This window comes from Gymnoscopelus braueri, assembly GCF_963280865.1.
Source record: "Gymnoscopelus braueri genome assembly, chromosome: 17".
NCBI lineage: Eukaryota > Metazoa > Chordata > Actinopteri > Myctophiformes > Myctophidae > Gymnoscopelus > Gymnoscopelus braueri.
Genome location: NC_137617.1, coordinates 20376614 through 20397115, shown reverse-complemented (window position 1 = coordinate 20397115; position 20502 = coordinate 20376614). Strand labels below are relative to the sequence as shown.

The 20502-nt window shown below is 39.4% G+C and overlaps 3 protein-coding genes across 4 annotated transcripts; 2 read left to right on the top strand and 1 right to left on the bottom strand.

The window, feature by feature from the left end:
- Positions 1–1994: 1994 nt before the first annotated feature.
- Positions 1995–4371, bottom strand: hbae4 (hemoglobin alpha embryonic-4). The gene is made up of 3 exons (XM_080454727.1): positions 4096–4371; positions 2796–3000; positions 1995–2208 (listed from the first exon to the last, which is right to left on the bottom strand). Exons 1-3 carry the CDS (start codon positions 4191–4193, stop codon positions 2080–2082), a joined length of 432 nt encoding a protein of 143 aa, XP_080310853.1. The 5' UTR covers positions 4194–4371; the 3' UTR covers positions 1995–2079.
- Positions 4372–6838: 2467 nt separating this feature from the next.
- On the top strand, positions 6839–11621 carry pus3 (pseudouridylate synthase 3). Of its 2 annotated transcripts, none has more exons than XM_080456036.1 (7): positions 6839–6956; positions 9033–9426; positions 9602–9879; positions 10251–10434; positions 10566–10675; positions 10876–11048; positions 11303–11621. In XM_080456036.1, the coding sequence occupies exons 2-7, from the start codon at positions 9034–9036 to the stop codon at positions 11572–11574; spliced, it is 1410 nt and encodes a 469-aa protein (XP_080312162.1). In that variant the 5' UTR covers positions 6839–6956; position 9033; the 3' UTR covers positions 11575–11621. The 2 variants fall into 2 exon arrangements, with proteins under 2 accessions (XP_080312162.1, XP_080312161.1); XM_080456035.1 differs by having other exon boundaries at positions 9030–9426.
- Positions 11622–11643: 22 nt separating this feature from the next.
- dcakd (dephospho-CoA kinase domain containing) lies at positions 11644–20502 on the top strand. Its single transcript, XM_080456037.1, has 5 exons — positions 11644–12169; positions 14056–14168; positions 15575–15778; positions 16751–16838; positions 17822–20502. The coding sequence occupies exons 2-5, from the start codon at positions 14057–14059 to the stop codon at positions 18105–18107; spliced, it is 690 nt and encodes a 229-aa protein (XP_080312163.1). The 5' UTR covers positions 11644–12169; position 14056; the 3' UTR covers positions 18108–20502.

The following is a 20502-nucleotide window of genomic DNA, read 5'->3' as shown; positions in this document are numbered from 1 at the left end:
AACAGCAGCCATGACATGGTGCTGCTACGATCGTGTTCAATGGTCTGATTTATTGGACAATAAAGAAAGCGATAAATGAAATTCAAGATATTGTTTTTGTTGTTATTGGGTATGCTGCATGAGAGGCTGCATCAGTAGTACAATAATTTCAAAGTTTCAGCTTGAGTTGGGAAAGCCTTATTTCTTTAGATGACTATCTGAGGAAATACCTCCAAGAAATAGGTTCATTTTTGTCCATAACCCAATCCTAATTCTTGCTGGTAGTGCACAAGTTTATGCATCCAAAAGTGGATTAGACAGTGTGTCACAGAAACATTGACAACTTTGTGTTTGCTTCATGGTTAAGGTACCTGCTGTAAATGATGATGAACAGTGATCACCTACTGTATATGACAGGAGACATCACTTCTGAGTCAAAGTACAACAAAAAAAATCAATCAATCAATCAATCAATCAATCCACACACACACACACACACACACACACACACACACACACACACACACACACACACACACACACACACACACACACACACACACACACACACACACACACACACACACACACACACACACACATGTATATATATACATAAATATACAATAAAATATTTCTTCTAAATCGCTATTGGCATAAACTTGCAACAACATTTTATTATGTGTGTGTGAGAGAGGGAGAGAGAGTGAGAGATTAATTAAATCACATGGTTGATGTCACAGTGAATAAGTTTAAATGAACCAAATCTAGGCCATACATGATAACAATAATTTAATATTTGCAAACACATTCAGCACACCTTACCGTCAACAGGAGGACTCACACACTGTCACAAAGGTTTAATTTTTTATAGTGGAAAAATAAATCTGGCATGTGTCTGCCTCCTGTCAGTCAAGCACGTTCACCCTGCAAGTCATATAGGCTTACCAATTGGTGAATAGCCTACTGAGTTAAGATGTTGTAGGCTACTGGAGAACTAAATGAACTGAGAACTAAATAGGCCAAATGCTAGTTATTAGGTCATGGTGGCATTGCAAAAGTTACAGCATGTAGGCCTACTACCGCCAAACTGATGATATTGAAGAGATTGCTTGCTACTTGAGCTGTTTGTTTCTTACAAGTTCACCCTGTTCCCCGTCAAAATGAATGCACTGCTATTCAAATTATAAACAGGAATATTAATTATATAAAATGATAACCTATTTGAGCGACCTCCACCCTGAGAAATGTAGGCCTATTCATGATATACATTATTATATACACAGTATACGCCATTTAATATAGGCTAATATGACATCAAATGCTACAATTCTCTTTATTCATTTACATTTACATAAATGTGATTACAGTGTGGATACTATGGACAACGTTACCATTGACCTCAGCTAGAACAGACCTACAGTATATAGTCATACTGATATGGTTGTCCTCAAAAGTAATTAATAAACGTTCTGCATATTTTTGAAAAAATGGTGTGTAGGATAGTTTAAATTCACACTTGAACATAATACAGAATGGATAGCCTACTATTTTAATGACCTGTATGGTTCAATCCCCAGAAGTGTTGGCTTGGTCTAAAATTGGTTGCTAAATGTAGATATCGTTGCAGACAAATTATTTTAAGTTATGAGTTCAGCACCATGGATAGCAACATAAATTATGTTTCTCACTCCACCCAGGAGTTTCAGAACCTTGTGGGCTTCGCCTTGCTCTAGCTCTTGCCGTGTTGAACTATATCTAATCTTTATTCTGATCCCCATTAGCTGCCAAAAGTAGCAGCTACTCTTCCTGGGGTCCACAACAAACATAACAATACATATTACATATTGATGTAACTAAACATGATAAAAACATGTAACGGTCTTACGAAAAACATTTTCAAGAATAAAAGTCAAGAAGAAAAACTAAGCAACCCATCAAAATACACTCCATTGAGGTTATTCAGGTCAGTTACTGAGCCTAATTAGTACAAAGCACAGCAATTTTTTGCAAACTTTTATTTAAAAACAACATCATAACAACACATCATGCAATTTTAAATAGTGCAGGGCATCTAAGGGCTCAGGTAGTCCACGATTCTCATCTGTATTTCTCTGCAAGCACCGCTGAGAAGGCAGACAGGAACTTGTCCATGGCTCTGTGTGCCACAGGCGTGAAGTCAGCGCCCATGTAACCAGCCAGTGTGACCAGCAGACAGTGTGAGAATAGCTGATGACCAATCAAAGAGGGGTTATTAGAGATGTATCATTGGAGTAATTAAGGCCCATTTTATATTGGCTGGCACTTCTTAGGCCTCACCTCAGGATTTTTATTCTATGAATTGAAATATTAACATGTTGGTGTCAGGCTACTGATGATGAAGATGATAATAATAATAATAATAATAATAATAATAATAATAATAATAATAATAATAATAATAATAATAATAATAATAATAATAATAATAATAGAATTATAAGATATAGTCTACTGACACTATGTGTTTGTTAACTTTTTTGTTTTGTTGGTATGAGACCCAATTACGCATAATCATTGTTTACCTGACTTTAATATCCCATGCAGGGGGATTACAATCTAACAAAACAAATTACTCTCTCTCTAAAGGCCTTGATGTATCTATCTACATATATATATATATATATATATATATATATATATATATATATATATAGAGAGAGAGAGAGAGAGAGAGAGAGAGAGAGAGAGAGAGAGAGAGAGAGAGAGAGAGAGAGAGATCTTTATTATGGCCAACTATTATTTTTGGCTATTAGCCTAACTGATGACAGGCAGACCTTGAAGTTGGTGGGGTCTATTCGGAGCTGGTAAGCGTGAAGGGTTTGGAGGTGTGCCATATTCTCTGACAAATGGCTTATGTCCTTGGCTCCCTCAGCTATGGCCAGGATGATCTTCTCCCCATGGGAAAGCAGGTGTTCAGAACGGGCACTGATGTCCAGATGTGAGAAATACGTCTTGGAGCCAGGAAAAGTTGTGAACAGCCTACAGAAGAGAACAAATTTAAGGCACAGTTCACCGCTTTTCAAGGATAGGCTATCTAACTTCATAGAAGAAATTCATCATATTTACCATTAAACTTAGTTTAGACTGTTCTGATCCTGATATGCTTATTTACATGCTCTGCTGTTTACCATTTTGGAATCTACATGCCTTTATACTATAGGCTGCATATGGAGTGTAAGAGTGAATTTATTGAAAGATTAATTACAATATTTAACCTAGGAATATTTTGTACAAATTCAACTATGTTTTTTTGTAGTGGTGATCAAAGTGAATCGTTAAAACAGCTGTACGGGAGGTCACGACCAGTGGTGGACAAAGTACTCTACCCCAGTACTTGAGTCAAAGTATAGATACTCCTGGTCAAATATTACTACAAGTGAAAGTTGCTGAGTCAAATTTGCACTTGACTTAAAGTACGGGAGTACTTGCTTTTAGAAATACTTAAGTATGCAAAGGTACATGCTTTTACAAATACAAAAAAAATGTATTCAGTAAAAAACTTGCAATGTTTTATCAATAAAATAATACAAATAAAACAATAAAAGTAGCATACACAAGGAGCTTGAGTTGTTCAAATGCCATTCCAATGGGAATTGTTGTCTAAGACAGTGGTTCTCAACCTTTTCAGGTTGTGACCCTCCAAAGTAATCATATTTTAACTGGGGACCCCCCACCCTGAGCCAAGGCATTCAATTTAGTTTGACTCGGTTCCACAGATAAATATAGTGAAAATAGCAGATCTACAAGCGTTGTGAGCTTGTAAATCAGCTATTTCACAATATTTGCCTACATTTTTGCCTCTTTCTTATATTATTTGACAATTTGGCCAATATTTGACCAGTTTTTATAGTATAGTTTGTTGATTACTTTTGATGCAGTAATGGTCTTTTTCTTTTCTCTCTCTTTTTCTCTTTTAGGTATTAAAAAGGTCTTAAAAGTCCTGAAATGGTCACTTCACTGTCATCTGGGGACCCCCCCCCCCCAAAATCATGTGGGGACCCCCCTGGGGGTCCCGACCTACAGGTTGAGAACCACTGGTCTAAGAAATCAAATGTGTCTATTGCAATTACTTACCTAAAAAGGGCATCTGAACCAATGTCCTCTGCTACCGGTGTCAGTCTTTCCCATATCTCTCTAATCAGTTTTAGCTCCCTTTTCTTCAGCATCGCCATATTGGTTCAAATCCCTTCCTGTTCCTAAAAGATACACGTGTAAAATATAATTAATCAACCATCTTTGAACTGTACAATTTCTAATATTAGAAATTGTACAGTATTGGCTTCGTCTGAGGATCTGTAGTTAAAATGCTTCTTTCTTCCGGTTGCTTTTGTGTTTCCTCTTCAATGTTATCGGCCACGGACCATATGCTTGAAGGTGGGGGCCGGTTGTGCTCTCTGTACTGGGCTGGCCCTGCCTGCCGTGCGTCACACACTTCAACCACATGTAGCCTACCAGTGACTGGGTATGAAATGCACACTGGACTTTGTTTGGTCGCCGCCACACTGTTGGTGAATTCTGAAACTTTTTTTCCTCGGCTTGGTCATACATGTATAGCCTTTGTGTCAGTGTAAATGCTATTGGGTTCTTAAAATGTGAAGCCCTAGTGAAGAGATGGTCTGACGACCAATGTACAGTTCCCTTGCAGGCCTATCGTGTCTCAAATTTCTTACAGAACTGCCAAACATATTCCAAATTTCTGAGTGTTATTTCAAGCCACTGAAGCCAGAGAGTAAACATCATACTCTCAAAATTCACTTGTTAGTTTTTCACCCAAATGAGAGAGAGAGAGAGAGAGAGAGAGAGAGAGAGAGAGAGAGAGAGAGAGAGAGAGAGAGAGAGTCTGTTTATGTGTGTGTACTGTTCGAGGAGAGAGAGAAAGGGAGGGAGGAGATAGGATGAGTGTTGTGTTGAAAGATAAAGTCTTGCAGCTTTCCATATCAGCAGTTCCATAAGTTGAGGGTAGGACAGGACCATGGGGTGTGGGCTGATCTGCATAATATGGCACCATGTTGGCCTAGGACACAAAAACATATCAGCCAAGTTCAAACTTTTCTCTCTAAATGTATCTTAAAACTAACCTGATTTTGCACATTGTGTGTCTTATTATACACAGCATTTGAGGTCATTATCTTATGTGTTTCTGCAGGCTGCTATAGCCTATAAAACATCAGTAGTTTGATCCTTAGATCAGTTTTTACTCTCTCTGACTTTAACATGGATGTTATAGTGATTTACACATGATATGGGTTTTTAAATAATTTGTTTAACCGACACATTACAATCTTCAGTAAGCAGGATCACACAACAAGTTCTGAAGTTTATTAAACAAAAAGAGAATTTAGTCATATTATGTGACCAGTAGATAAGAAGATCATAAGAGATATAGAAAATAATAGAATACGTATACAATAAAATATGGTAATAATGTTTTACAATTTAGATGAGTTGTATCAATGATATGGCATTGTATGCTCATATCATACATACAGTGGCCTGATAAAGTAGGGACCATGACATAATTTCAAAGGCAGCTTTGTTGCTGTGCGATAGACAATCAGCACTGCTTGTATTTATTTATTTATTGATTGATTGATTTTATAATATTGCTTTGTTTTAACTGCTTTTAGACTGTTTTTTAGTCCCTCCCTAAACCCCACTCTCCCTCAAGAGCCCTTTGCCTTTTTCCAGGCTGACATTGTAAAGAATGAGTTCTTATTGTCTTTGCCTGGTAAGGGTGAAATAATAATAATAATAAATAATATATATATATAAACATAGCACACAAAGTTTAGAAATTTGTGTTTGGTGCAATTTGTGTTCACAAGCTTCTTGGCAATAACTTTTATATCGTTGGAAGGCCTGTTTATTTCCCCATGTGTAAGGAACATGCATTTGTGGGATGAGGATGTGCAGGTTGTCACCATGAAAAACCCACATGAAGTACATGGGGTATAAGGGGTATATGTAGGGTGAGTCATTTTAAAAAAATCATTTTGGGAGTGACCTTCATGCCCTTACCCTAGCCTGGCTCTAGCCCCTGAATTACTAGCCACGCAAAACATAATTCTGATAATGGAGTGAAACGAAATGTAAAGTGTCAGGCAACCCTTTCCCTGATTTCTGAATACCCCCCTTACCGTAGCCAGCATATTATGCTATGAATGAATGATAAACTAACTTTTAAAGAATAATTAGAATTAAGTAATGGAGGAAAGAGTTGCCTCCACTCCAAAGCAGATTTTTTTAAAACAGTGGCCATAACATTTAACATCCAGTTTTTATTATGTTATCATTATGTTCAAAATAAAACAGCATGTAGCAAATAAGTGTTTTCTATTCAATATCAGTAGTGCTAGGATTTTTGTATTATGTAATTTGTTTTAACACTAGATCATGAGGGTTCACACGGTTTCCACTTTTCCCCTGCAGTACCCCTGCGTACCCCTAGGGGTACACGTACACCCATTTGAGAATTTGAAACACATGATGATGATGATGATGATGAACAGTGTTGCCATGTCGGCTTATTATAAGCGTAAAGTTGCGTAAAGAATTGGTGTTTGCGGGTTGCGGTATTTGGGCTGGTTTCCAATGTGTACTTGCTTATTTAGGCTTGCTTCCCAATTGTTTACATTATTTGTTAAATCAGTGGTTCTCAAAGCATTTTGTGTTGTTGTTAATGTTCTTGAAAACTTCTTCTTTTCCTAGACCTAGTTGCTTATTTCTCTCATAAAATATGGCAACGCTGGTGATGAACTACATTGCCCACACACTTCCACCGGATATAATTCCGTTGAGAAACTCCGTCCGACGACAACAATGGTTGGTCGCGTGTGAATTCACTGTGAAGTGTGAAAATTGTCATATAAAAGTTTTCATTAGACCAGTCTGTAAACCAGAAAGACACTGGAAATTAAAACTACAACAAAACAAAGGTAATTTGCCTAAGTGTTTTGGCACTTTCATTGCCAAGTACAACCCCTCTCTCTCTCTTTAGCATCTTCATGTGTCGCATGAGCTAGGCTAACATTAGCTAATATGCTGCTATCGTACATACAGTACAGTTGGTTATACCGTTTACTCTCATGGCAACCACATTATCTTTTGTCACGATACAGTCACACATTTATAGTATAGGAATTAATTTTAAACTTTAAAAAAATAAAACAATCAATACTGCAATGTAATCAAAATTTACTTGAGTGAAAGTACAAAAGTATTTGCATCAAAAATATACTTAAAAGTACCAAAAGTAAAATGACTCTTTATGCAGAATGTCCTGTTTCACAAGTCCTCATTATGTCACAAAATGTATAAAAATCTTTTGAAAATAGCAGATCTACAAGCTCACAACGCAAGCTTGTAGATCTGCTCTTTTCAAGTAGCCAATGTTTAAATAAGGCTGAAGAGGTTAATGTTTTGTAATAATAATCAATTACTTTGTAACTAAAGTTTTCAAATAATTGTTGTGGAGTAAAAGTACAATGTTTGCCTCTGAGATTTAGGGTAGTAGAAGTTAAAGAATTGAACATTGGAAATACTCCAGTAAAGTAAAAGTACCTCAAAATTGTACTTAAGTACAGTACTTGAGTAAATGTACTTAGTTACTTTCCACCACTGATTGTAGGGGGAAAGTGTTTGCACTCTGCATTACTGAGGATATGACAAGGACCTGCAACACTTACCGTATGTTCAGGGCACAGCGGTACCTGCACAATGAGAAGCCTTATTAAAGCCAAACTGCCTTACAAGACTATTATCAGTTGTGATGCACAGATTCACAGAAAGCATACTCCTGTTGGACCTCAGTCTGGTCTGGGGACTGCAAGGCCTCACAGCAGGTGTTTAAAGCCAGCACGTTCACCTTCTATTGTTCCATTACTAATCTATGTACCCTTTAACTGTAAATACGTGTAGCTAAATACAATTTATATTAGTGGGCATGTTTGATTTAGGTGTACTGGTCCAGTTAACAAAAATACTACTGAATAGTGTCAATGCTTGCTTTGGAGCTCAGCACACGTATAAATGGAATTGTCTTTACCCTGCTATGAAACGGGGACCATTCTAGCACCAACAGGATATTGTTGAATTTGGACCTTTATTTGACCAGGAAGTCCCATTGAGATCAGAAATCTCTTTGACAAGGGAGATGTAGAAAAGGCTTTAACTTTTACTCCATATATGGAGCTAAGTCCGACATCACGGCATCCATCTTTGGGCTTATCGGGACTCCATTTATGGATATGACTGTCCCATATTGACATCACATATTGACACACACCCTAGCCAACGATATAAAGGCAAGGGAATCTCAGAGTTGGTTCAGATCCCAGGTTGACCCCCAGCTGATTCTCCATCTACTGCCCAGGGCCATATCGGTTTAATTTCTACTTGGATACCGTCACAGGGTCTTGGGTCAGGTCTAAACAACCAGTCGAGTATTTGGTCTTTTATAGGATACCTTGTCAAGGTAGCCACATAAAAACAACATAAATCACTCAAAACACATTTAAATGCAACAATACAGTATTCTAAATCCACAAAAACATTAAAATAGCTATTTCAAACAGTGCCCTCAGAAAAAAACAATGACATGCCTCCTTCACCCCATTCTTTATGATGGCTTGCCTTTTGTAATTTGTACAGATCTTCAATAAAGTTCAGCAAAATCTGAAGCCAACCCTGCCCGCCATCAACATCATTCTTTTGATTATCTGAATTTACAATTTTCATACTTGATACATCTTTTGTTTTGCTTTCCGTCCTAGTTCCATGCAAGATGTGATTTGATTATCTGTGTAAACAATATTGATAAAAAACGGTTCCATCTTTTGGGGTAATCTAGGTTTGGTGTAACAACAGAATAGCAGTTATTTTTAGGCAAGCTCAAACTTTTGCTATATCTTAGTTATCCCACGTATTGCCTCAAGTAATGATTCTTTGTTTATGTGTTGAAGTATTATGTACACATTCAGAAGTATCCTTTCTGTTCTCCGCTTCCGAAGCAGCATGTCGGATAACCTGCGTCAACGAGTCAAAGATCTGGAGGAGGAGTTGGAGAGGCTCAAGTCGCAGTTGGGACAGGAGCGTGGAGCCGGGGATGACGGGGTCAGGACCACCAAAGACCCCCCCCCTGATACCCCCGCCAGCAACAAGAGGAGTAGGAAAGGTGGAAAAGAGCGTCCTTTTGACTTCTCAGTCCACCCTCGGCGACACGTGGCCCTCCGGCTGGCATACCTGGGCTGGGCCTACCAGGGCTTCGCTGTCCAGGAGAACACAGACAACACGGTGGAGGCCAGGCTGTTCGAAGGTCTGCTGAAGACAAGGTTGATCCACGACCGTCCGAGTTCCAACTACCACCGCTGCGGGCGCACTGATAAGGGAGTTAGTGCCTTTTCCCAGGTCTGTTCACTTTGACTGTTAATCTGGTTGGAGATTGGCTTTAGGTTGGTTACAACGTCCTGTGTAGTGTATTGTATATTCTCCAATAACAAAAGGGACAAGCTTTTCACAATACGCTACTTTTACACATTAACTTGTCTTGCACTAGTAATCCGTTTTTTTTGCCCTTTCCTAGGTAATATCCATAGACCTGCGCTCCTCTCAGTTTTGTGAAGGATTGGGTGTCACACTTCCAGACAACGTGGATGCTGGTACCAAAGTGAAAGCTGTTGGCTCTGAGCTTCCATATGTGAAGATGCTGAACAGAGTCCTCCCTCAGGACATCAGGGTGCTGGAGTGGGCACCGGCGGCCGAGGGCTTCAGTGCACGGTTCGACTGCAAGTCCCGGACCTACCGCTACTACTTCAGCCGTGGGACTTTGGATGTAGCGTTGATGGCAGAGGCCGCAAAACGGTAGGTACTAGAGATGGAAACCTATGTATGGACACTGATAATAGTACATAGATGGCTTCAACACTGGCCTACCATTATGTACTTCCTATGATTTACTTATTTCTCCCTTCACCAAGGAGGTAATGAGTGATCAAAAGAGTCTGGGCTCTCCTGCTTCTAGAGGAGACTTGTTCATGATCATAAATCAAAACTTAAATCCACTATACTTAGTAAGCTTGACTGGGGTTGGCTCTGTACTTGGTCCGCTTCCCCCCCCTCTACACCAAATCTCTTTGTCAAAAAGGTTATTGTGAAGCAACACAGGATGTTGCCGAGTTCTCATGTGCCTTGCAGTCACAGTTCCCAATTGAGACTCTGTTGACACTCCACAGCTATGAGGGCACGCACGACTTCCGCAACATCTGTAAGATGGACGTGGGCAATGGAGTGCTGCAGTTCCAGAGGACCATCCTGTCGACCTCAGTCAAACCGATCCAGCCTCAAGACACTACCAGCACTAACCCATATGACCTCTTCATCTTTGAGATCAAAGGACTGGCATTCCTATATCATCAGGTGTGCAGGGAGAGAAAACGACCACAATCGTTTGTGTGTGTGTATGTATATAGGCTGTATATTATGCTTTATAGGTGTGTGTTTAGTTTTGTACTAACAGCCACTGTTTCTTTTATCCCTGTATATTGTAGGTGCGCTGTATGATGGCCGTGCTGCTCCTAATTGGACAGAAGTTGGAAGCTCCAGATACAATCAACCAGTTGCTGGATGTTGAGAGCAACCCCAGGAAACCCCAGTACAGGTAAGTTTGCTGTGCGTGTTTAGGGACGAAACTTAATCAGACCTTTATGAACAAATCAGATCATGCCTTGTAAGACCACCATCACATTTTCGTCTACCGTCGGTGGTGGTGAGGTGGCTGTGACATTAGTCTGTAGTAGTCGGGACAAGCCAGTTTGGTGTGTCAGGGCCTTCTGAGTGATTGCTACTTTCTGTTTCCAGCATGGCGGTAGACTTTCCACTTGTGCTGTACGACTGCCACTTTGACGGGCTGAGCTGGCACCGGGACGAGGATGAGCTGAACCACGCCCTGGCCACACTGCAGCAACAATGGACCCAGAGTGCCATCAAGGCTAATGTCATCCATGGGATGATCCAGGGCCTGGAGGTCATAGGTGAAAAATTCAATGAGACTCAATTTTATTGGCCATAGCTGAGTGGGTAGAGAGGCTGCCTGGGAAACAAGATGGTCCCCGGTTTGCGCCCTGTTGCGTTGTGAGCTTGTAGATTTGCTACTTTAGAGGTCGGGGGATCTAACCCTTTTGTGTATAATGGCATGCCCGAAATATGGAAGCCAGGTTGAAAGTGGTTAAAATAAAATTAAAAGTAAAGTAAAATCTCCCCTCATCCTTCTCTTCTCTGTCCACAGGTGGGGTGTCTTCTAGTCCTTGCTTCCTGGTAGAAGGCTCCAGACAAAGAAATTACAAGGCTTTACTAGAGCGTCCATGCTGTGACAGTCTGGAATCCAAGATAGAACATTTTGTTAAGAGAGGAAGACTGGAGCGTGAAGAAGGGGAGAACGGAGGAGAAATGGTACACAGGGGTAAAAGGTCAAAGCATTCCCGCAGTTCCTCAAGTCCACATGTTGTCACAGAAGTGCCATCGTCAAACAAAGACCCAGATAAGCAAATGGAGGGCTGATATTTTTAGGACAGTGGACTGTATTTACCTAATAAAAAATAAATTGAGTTTTGACTTTCACATGTTTTGTTTGTTGTTCCACCCATTCTCACCTATGCAAAAGCTTTGTATTACTATTTATTTTATGCAGACAGCTTATTTGTTTATTTATTAAACACATTTGAAAGCCATTATTGCCAACTATATGACTGGGATTTGTTCCCCAACACAAAATGTTGAAATGAATGAAATGCACAATTGAAGTGGAACCATAGTGGTGGAACCCTCGGGAGAACAGTCCGCAACACCGGAAGATTTTCAGCGATGCACCATTTAAGCCAAGAAGCTAGGTCGTTAGCAGTAGCTAGCTGGCTGAGTTTTGGCAGTCAGTGTCGGTCATTTTAACTTATAGAAATACGTTTCATATCCTGTCACCTTACCGCATGTTTTATGAGCACTAAGCGACAATGGCAGCAGCGATATGTGACATTTATTTGACTTGACAAACAACACTACTGCTAACGTTATCCTGTTAGCAGGCTTGTTTACGTTTTCATAATATCCATTCTGGCTGTACTGTCATTCCAGCTGAAGTCAGGAGTGATTCGTTTACAAGGTAAAGTGGTGAGAAACGGAGAAAAGGCACGTATGGAGTAGCCGTTATTATCCTAAACCATAAATCTGGATTAAACCCATTTCAAACTGTCTAGCTGTCTGAGGACTGGAGTTTTAAGTCATATTTCACAAAGAATGGGGCATGTAACACGTCAAGTCAGACATTGTGATCTTTATAGCAGCTCTAGCCTTGAATCAATACTATCATAGATGTATTTGATCTATTTTGACATTTGCATATCTATCATAGATACGAAAGTAAAAGTCAGACAAAATAAAATACATCTATGATAGTCTTGATCCAAGGCTATATAGCAGCTCTATGCTGTAATATAATGGATGTATTACAGTAGAGGGCGTGTAAGTTAGATAACGTAACGTCATATTTGCCAGAAAAATGTAGACTAAACAGCCAGAGGGAAGTTATTTTTATGGCCTAGATTTAGGCACCTGTGTTGACCTCTAGTCCTAGAGAAACATGTCTTTCTGTGATTCATTCGTATGGCTCTGACGGTGTTCTTATGACTGAAACGTCTGTCCGCCTTGAGCCCTGGCCCCTTTAACTAAATGCTCTTTAGCATGTGCACGTGAGCATGTAAAGTCTCTTGTCTATTCCAAGGAGACGTCCTTACATTAACATTTTCTTTAGTGGTGTGCGAGTCTTTCACCACTTTATAGTTCCAGATGGTCTAGATATTTGAACTATTGTGTCATGCATACAGACAGCAGGTATTCAAACAATGTCAAACAGCAAAGAAGAACAATTAGAAGCATGTTCTTCAGAGTAGGGGAGGATGGGAGCTCATTAATTTATGTTATTATTGAAAAAATATTATTTATTAAACTATTTCCTGCCCTTTCCAGGCTTTTGGGAATTAACATACTTCATTTTGTATAAATGTCGTACATGCATTTTTCTTAACTGGGAAATAAAGTGTGTTGTGATTGATGATGAAAAATAAATAAAGCCACTTTATTTGTTTTAATATTCTGGTAAATAATTTGTCTGGGTTTATTTGGTCTTTAGTCTACACTGTAGACTCTACAGTAAATGGTGCTGTGAAGCTGGTAGCCACCACCCAAGAGAAGGGAACACCATGGACTTGCTGTTGATCATAAGTTCATAATCATATCAGGCAGAGCTAACTTCTGACTGAGCAAGCTGATGAAAAGATAATTCATTGGTTCTATTGAAAACCCACTTTTGTATAAGACTTAAGTATGAAATAGTAGAGTATACTTAAGTTGCAGTAATAGTTATCTTAATGAATCACCTACTACTGCTCAACACTGTCTATTATTATTATTATTATTTACAAAATAGACCTATCTAGGGCTGTCTCATGTCATCCACACTACTGTACATAAGGGCAGCAATTATGGCCGCTATGACCTGTGTATTGGCAAGAATGTGGCGATACGATGCGTACAGCATCATGATACTGCTCTTATGATTTAATATATTTCAATTTGCGATATATTGTTATACTTTAAGCAATGTGATTTATTGGGATTTAAAAAATTCGAATCAAATAATAGAAAAAATAAGTATACAAAATAACCAAAATTATGCTTAAAATCTGAAGCTTACTTTTTTATGTAATCAGAACACAGTGGGATTGGCGTTTGTATAATCACAGTACCTGTAACGTCCTACATCATAGCACTACCTTGTTTTGCAATCTGAGCAGAATATATATATATATATATATATATATATATATATATATATACATATATTAACATACACACAACAAAGAATAGTATCACAAAACATAATCTAGCTATGCTCAAGTTTTGCTACTTTCTCACACCCCCAGCAATTACTATGTGCAATGTATGTGTATATTGATGATGTTTTTATTTCTTATTACATTGCCTCTTTAGGATGTTCCTGGTGGGGCTCACAGGGGGCATATCCTCAGGGAAAAGCACAGTGTCTTCAATGCTGCGAGAACTTGGATGCCCTATTATTGACGCTGATGTGGTGGCCAGGAACGGTAGGTCCCTTGCTCTCTTTCTACTGTACTGTCTACTTAAGCAGAAATATCAAATATGCCAAAAGTAATCTTAAAGAATTAAGATGTATTCATAAAATGAAACTAAGTGACAGTCAGCACTCTGTCTATCTCTGTATCTCTTCCTGCTGCCAGTGGTTCACGACAGTTTACAAAATCAATTGAAGTAATAGTCTAGTCGATAAACAGTGGATGAAATTGCTTTCCTTGGGAAATTCTCTGAATAGACAGACTATGATTTGAACAATGACATGGGATATTTCACATCAGAACATATTTGTGTTGGAGCTGTTGCCTGGAGCTAAATCATCTATATTTTAATGCAAGTCCACTTCAATATGTTATGTTGAAATCTGAATGTACATATTTTCTTGTTTCACCCAGTAGAACTGACACACTTAACCAACAACGTTTTAATTATATTCAGCTGACCAGGAACTTTCTAATCATTTCAGAGTTTAGAGTTGTGGGGCTGAGGAAGATGAGTCTGTTGTTGATTGCCAGAGGAAGTTTAAATTCTTTCTCTTGCTCCCAGAAAAAATAAGTATAGAAAACCACCAACCCTTGAAGGACGTTAGTACTGTAGCCCAGTCATTTATTGCACTGACCACATCATCTCCACATCCCAGGTTCAAATCAATTTTGAGACCTCTCTGTACCTTTTCTTTCCCATCTCTCTCCACTGTACTGTCAAATAAAGTTGAAATGCTGTAAAGTTAAACACTTTATTGCCAAGTATGAGGTTCATATAAGGAACTGTGTCTATAGTATCTATCTAGTCTTGTGTTGACTCAACAAAACAACATTTAGCAACTGATTTAGGAATACAGAAAATATGCACAGATGTACTGAAATGTAATGAAAGTGAGGTAAGTTAACCCTAATCCAAAAGTGGGATGCACAATGTAATTATGTAATTTTGTAATTCATGTAATCATGAAACTACACTAATAACCAGAACATGATATAACCTGTCTCCCCAGCCATCAGGCTGACAGAGACAATAATATCACAGAGGCCATTACATCACATTGAATGGTATGTAATGGCATCCGTCACTTTATTCAAAGATATGGCCATGACAATAAGCAACAAGGGCATTAAAAAATTGATTTTAAACAAACAAAAAAACAAAACATAAATAATCATGATTAATGAACAAGGTTACAATATTATGCAAAAATAATTGGGATTATAATTTTAGCCATATATTTACACAGGCCTTCATCCACATTCACATGCAGTTGAAACTGCCTGTCACTGGGTGGTGGTAGTAAGCTATGCAAGGCTGCTAGAGCTCACTACAGAGGACATTGGCATGGCATTATTATGGACATGACTTGTAAATGGAAAACATTTTTCTACTATTTCCTCTCACTGTGTAACAGTCGTGGAGCCCAACAGTCGAGCCTACTGCCGCATTGTGCAACACTTTGGTTCAGAGATCCTGCTGGAGAGTGGAAAGATCGACAGGCAGAAGCTGGGCGAGCTCATCTTCACCAGTGAGGAGAAGAGGAAACTGCTCAACTCTATAACCCACCCAGAGATCCACAAAGCCATGCTCAAAGAGATCCTCTTCTACTTCCTCAGAGGTGAGGGGACGACTGGAGCCTGGCTCAGTTGAGAGAGAGCTTGTTTTATACAGGAAATATAGTGGGTTGTGGCCTCCACTCTTGATCTATCTGTAGAGAAATAAATATAGGTTCTGGGATTGTATTCAGAAAACTTTCTACATCTTAAAGGTCTCATTGTCACCTGGTTGTGATCAACACTGCGATCGCATGACTATGCTTGAACGTTGATTTACAAAGTGAACAATAGAACCCAATAAACAAATGTGTTTTTTTTGTGTTAGAAATTATTTTTATTTATGCACAGTGTACAGTATGTGACCCCAATATGTATGTTGAAAGGATTTCTTAAGTCATACAATGTTCATAAAGTGACCTGCATCACATTTGAGTGACAAGTTTCAAGTATGCTTCCTGTTCCACATTTAGCCCTGTGTGCTTTTGAGGTGCTCGTGCTTCTTCGTGTACTTGATGAGAAACACGTGATGCACAACTATGTTGGACACGCTCTTGCTCACTACTGCCGTGGTGCCCCAAGTTCCATTGTTCTGCTTTAAGTAGACAAACCCATTCTATCCAATTCAAGTTCAAGAGCCAGAATGAAAAGATATTTGCAATTTGTTTTCTCATAATTCTAAAATAATTTATTATAGAAATACCAAAACTTTCAATAGTCAGAGATGATTTCCAGTGCAAATAAAACTAGTGGTACCACTATGCATCAGGTCTGCAATAATCAGTGTCTCAATCTGCCAAAATCATTATCATTATGTTATTCCAAACGACTGATTACATGATTGCAGTCAGACAAGGATTATTGTTGTTCAAATTCAGTCTGTGCACGCATGCAGGCTGTTTTAATTACTCACAGAGTGTAAATGTCTTGTACAGAGACGGGAAAAAAACATGGTATCACAGACACTTGTGTAAAAAGACAGTAATTAATGCTGTTTGACAATAAGTGCTCCGCCGCCTCCTCTTCTTCCTCCTCAGGGTATCGCTATGTGGTGTTGGATGTGCCCCTGCTCTTTGAAACCAGACGCTTAACACAGTTCCTGAACCACACCGTGGTGGTTTACTGGTAAGACGAGCCTCATGCCGATTCTGTACGTTTTGACCATTATTGGTTTATCTACCCAAAGGAGATCCAATCTAGTCCAGGTGCTGGACAAATGACCATCAACTGTAAAAGTAAAACATAAAATCTGCTCACTGGTTCTCAGATCCACTCTTTTATTATTTCTGAGAACCAGTGTGCGGATTCTATTTTTACTTTTATTGTTTATCTACCCAACCAGCCACATTGGCAGGTTATGTAACCAGCCATCACTAAGCAGTGCTCTTTTATTATTATTATTATTATTATTATTATTATTATATATTTTAAATATATATTTTATAGAACGATACAAGTGGGTCAGCAACTGTGGACAATTTCCTGCCCTGGGCAAGACAATGGTTCACTTTGAGCATTTTATTTCTGGATTTTGATCATTCACATGCATAAACCATAGCTTTTTTCCCACGGCACCATGGGCATGCATTGCCAAATTCAGAATAGTCATGGACCCACTGCACTGCGTTGGTGCGCGGGCCGAATGGTAACACCACTGTGCTGTGGGATTCAACCTATTTATGCTTGTGTTTGACTTTGAATACTTTTTGTAAACATGATTAAAGTACATTGTTTTTGCACCCTCTCCTCCGTTATATTTTCGAGTGCTCGGATCTCTCCTCTTCAAGTTTTGGTTTTCGTTGATGCTAGAAGCACAAATCTACATCTTTTATCAAATCTTTTATCTCCATTGAACACCTGGTTGTTCTCTCTCTCGTATTTATGCTTGTATTACTATAATTAATAATACTAATGATCATTGTACACATATTACTTTCATTACTGGCTGTTTAAAGTTGAAAGTCTTCTGGTTTGAAACATAGTATAAGGTACATTTTGATCCATATTTAATAACCTCACTCACTGCTACCAGGGCCTGCAGATTTTTTTTTTTTTTAACAATGGCATACCATAAATAACATCAGTTTGTGTGTGGTCCTCCCACACAGTGACCCGGCCACTCAGCTGTCGCGCCTCATGCAGCGGGACGGCCTGAGCCAGGAGCAGGCGGAGAGTCGGCTGGCTGCCCAGATGCCGCTCAACGAGAAGCGCGGCCTGGCCAAGCACGTCATGGAGAACTCTGGCAGCCGCGAGGACACCCACCGGCAGGTCCTGCGGCTGCACACCAAACTGGAGGACTCCATGGAGTTCCTCCTGGTCAGGGTCATCGCCATGGCAACAGCTGCCGGCCTGGGCGGAGTGCTCCTGTACGCGGCTAAGATACTGGTGGCTTAGCGGCACAGGGCCTGATGATGCAGAAAAAGGGGGCCATTGGGGGGAAAGTATCCAGGTGCAGGGGTGCTGTATAATGAGGAGGGGGTTCGGATGATTCCAGGGGGCCCTGAAATAAGTTATAGTGTCAACATGTTTTTATTCGTCCGTCATCCAAATGGTCATTAAAGGCCCACATCGCCAATTCTTAACCTAGCCTCCTCACAAAAGAATGATAGGATTCAGGTTAGAAATGGGCAGGGTGGTCTTTTAATAAGCGCATCTTTTCTTTTTTGGTAAAAAAGTAAATTTACAGGCAGCATCTGCCCGACCCCCGCCGCACAAAATGGTTTGATCCTGCCCCCCTCCAAGCTCCCACGAACTGCACTAGAAAGTGTGACATCATGCCTCCGCCAACTAAAACTAAAGCTAAAATGTTTCATGAAGAAATGTGAATCCACGAGTGATGCAAATTAACCTGTTAAGCTAATTTCTAACGTTAGACTGTGAAATTGTAATTACTGTACACTAACTAGCCTGCTACTCATTCTGAGACTTAACACTTTGCCCTTTTGGTCTACATTCTATCCACGCAAGCTACCTTTTAGCAAGCTATTCATACCAAATAAAAAAGTTACCTGTGGCATGCCCACCACCCCCTGTCGCCCCAAAACCCTACCCAGTGAACCAGCTGTACTACCCTGTCACCCCAAACCCTACCCAGTGAACCAGCTGTACCACCCCCTGTCACCCCAAACCCTACCCAGTGAACCAGCTGTACCACCCCCTGTCACCCCAAACCCTACCCAGTGAACCAGCTGTACTACCCACCTCCTGTCACCCCAAACCCTACCCAGTGAACCAGCTGTACTACCCTGTCACCCCAAACCCTACCCAGTGAACCAGCTGTACTACCCTGTCACCCCAAACCCTACCCAGTGAACCAGCTGTACTACCCACCCCCTGTCACCCCAAACCCTACCCAGTGAGTGAACTGGCCTCAACTGAAGAAACAGGTGAGCTGCATTGTGTTGAACATTCTTACAGAATATTCTTACATATCAAATATGAAGCATAACTCAGGTAATATTAATTCCCCCGATTCTAAGTTAACAACTCAGCTGGTCTATTGTCTCCCCTGCCATCTCTCTTAAATTCTCTAAAAACGCCCTTTTGATAATTGTGTTAATTCTACCCCAGCGTATGAAGATTGTTGTATGCATGTATATTAGTAATTAATACTACTCACAGTACTATACATGTTTACATAGCTGCGAGTACAAATTAAAAGTATTGAATTGGATCTAGGTGGTGTAGTTAGATAAATTGTGCTGGCTTGTGGAGGGCTGGGGCCCAGTGTGATACCTTTGAGCCCCATATTCACTGGCAGCACCTCTAATCGGAATCTGTCGGGTCAGTATGACAGAGCTCGCAGTTGAATGTGAATGTTGGTGGTGGAATGTCCTCTTTTAACTCTTAATTTAAGGACTTAAGATTGTTAACATATAACTTGCACTGACAAGAAAATTTGGTTTAGTGACTGAGATGTTTTTTTCTTCCTTTTTCTTTTCCTTGTGAGATGTTCTGTAGGCATTGTAAAAGGAAGGGAAGATAGAACCTTACACTCCGCTAGACTCCCTATAATGGTTTAACACAGGACAGATAACTAGCACTGCAATGTGTCCCAGACGCGCGTCCCAGACTTAACAGGCGGCGCAATGACATTCTACTTTATTATTTCAGTCACACAAATATATTTATATATATTTTGTTACGGCTTGTAACAAGTTATAGAAGTAGCAAAGGGTCATGTGAAAGGACATACATTTAATCTACCTTATGTACTAGGATCAGTATGACTTTAAGGATCTATTTTTGAGAGAAATAATCATAGCTTTATTCACTTAGTTCACTTTATTCACTAGTCTTGAGCAATTTTTATAAGTTGCTCAAGACTCTGAACTCTAGTACAAATCAACTAACTACACATCCATGTCATGATTTTAGATTTTTCATTTGATTATTACTACTAAAATATGGATGATGTGACACTTGATGAAGTTGAAGTTGTGACCCCAATGTTTTGCAAAAGCATATTTTATGGATCCCTAGAATAAATAAATAAGTGAGAAGATGTGATTGACAATCTACTTTTCACACAAAGAAATGTGAATTTACACTTTTGTTTTAGGAAATGGTTAACTGAATTAACAAGCAGACTTTGTATTTACCACTGTGTCTTTTCTTACACTTGAAGCTGTACGAAGTTCACCGTTTATTTTTTTGTTTTGTTTATAAAAGGATGCATATACTCGCATGTAACAATTATATTTGTTAGATGAGCTGCTGTTAATTTCTCAGACATGAATGTAAGTTATTATTATCACAATGCTGTTTTCAAGTAAACAATAATGTCACA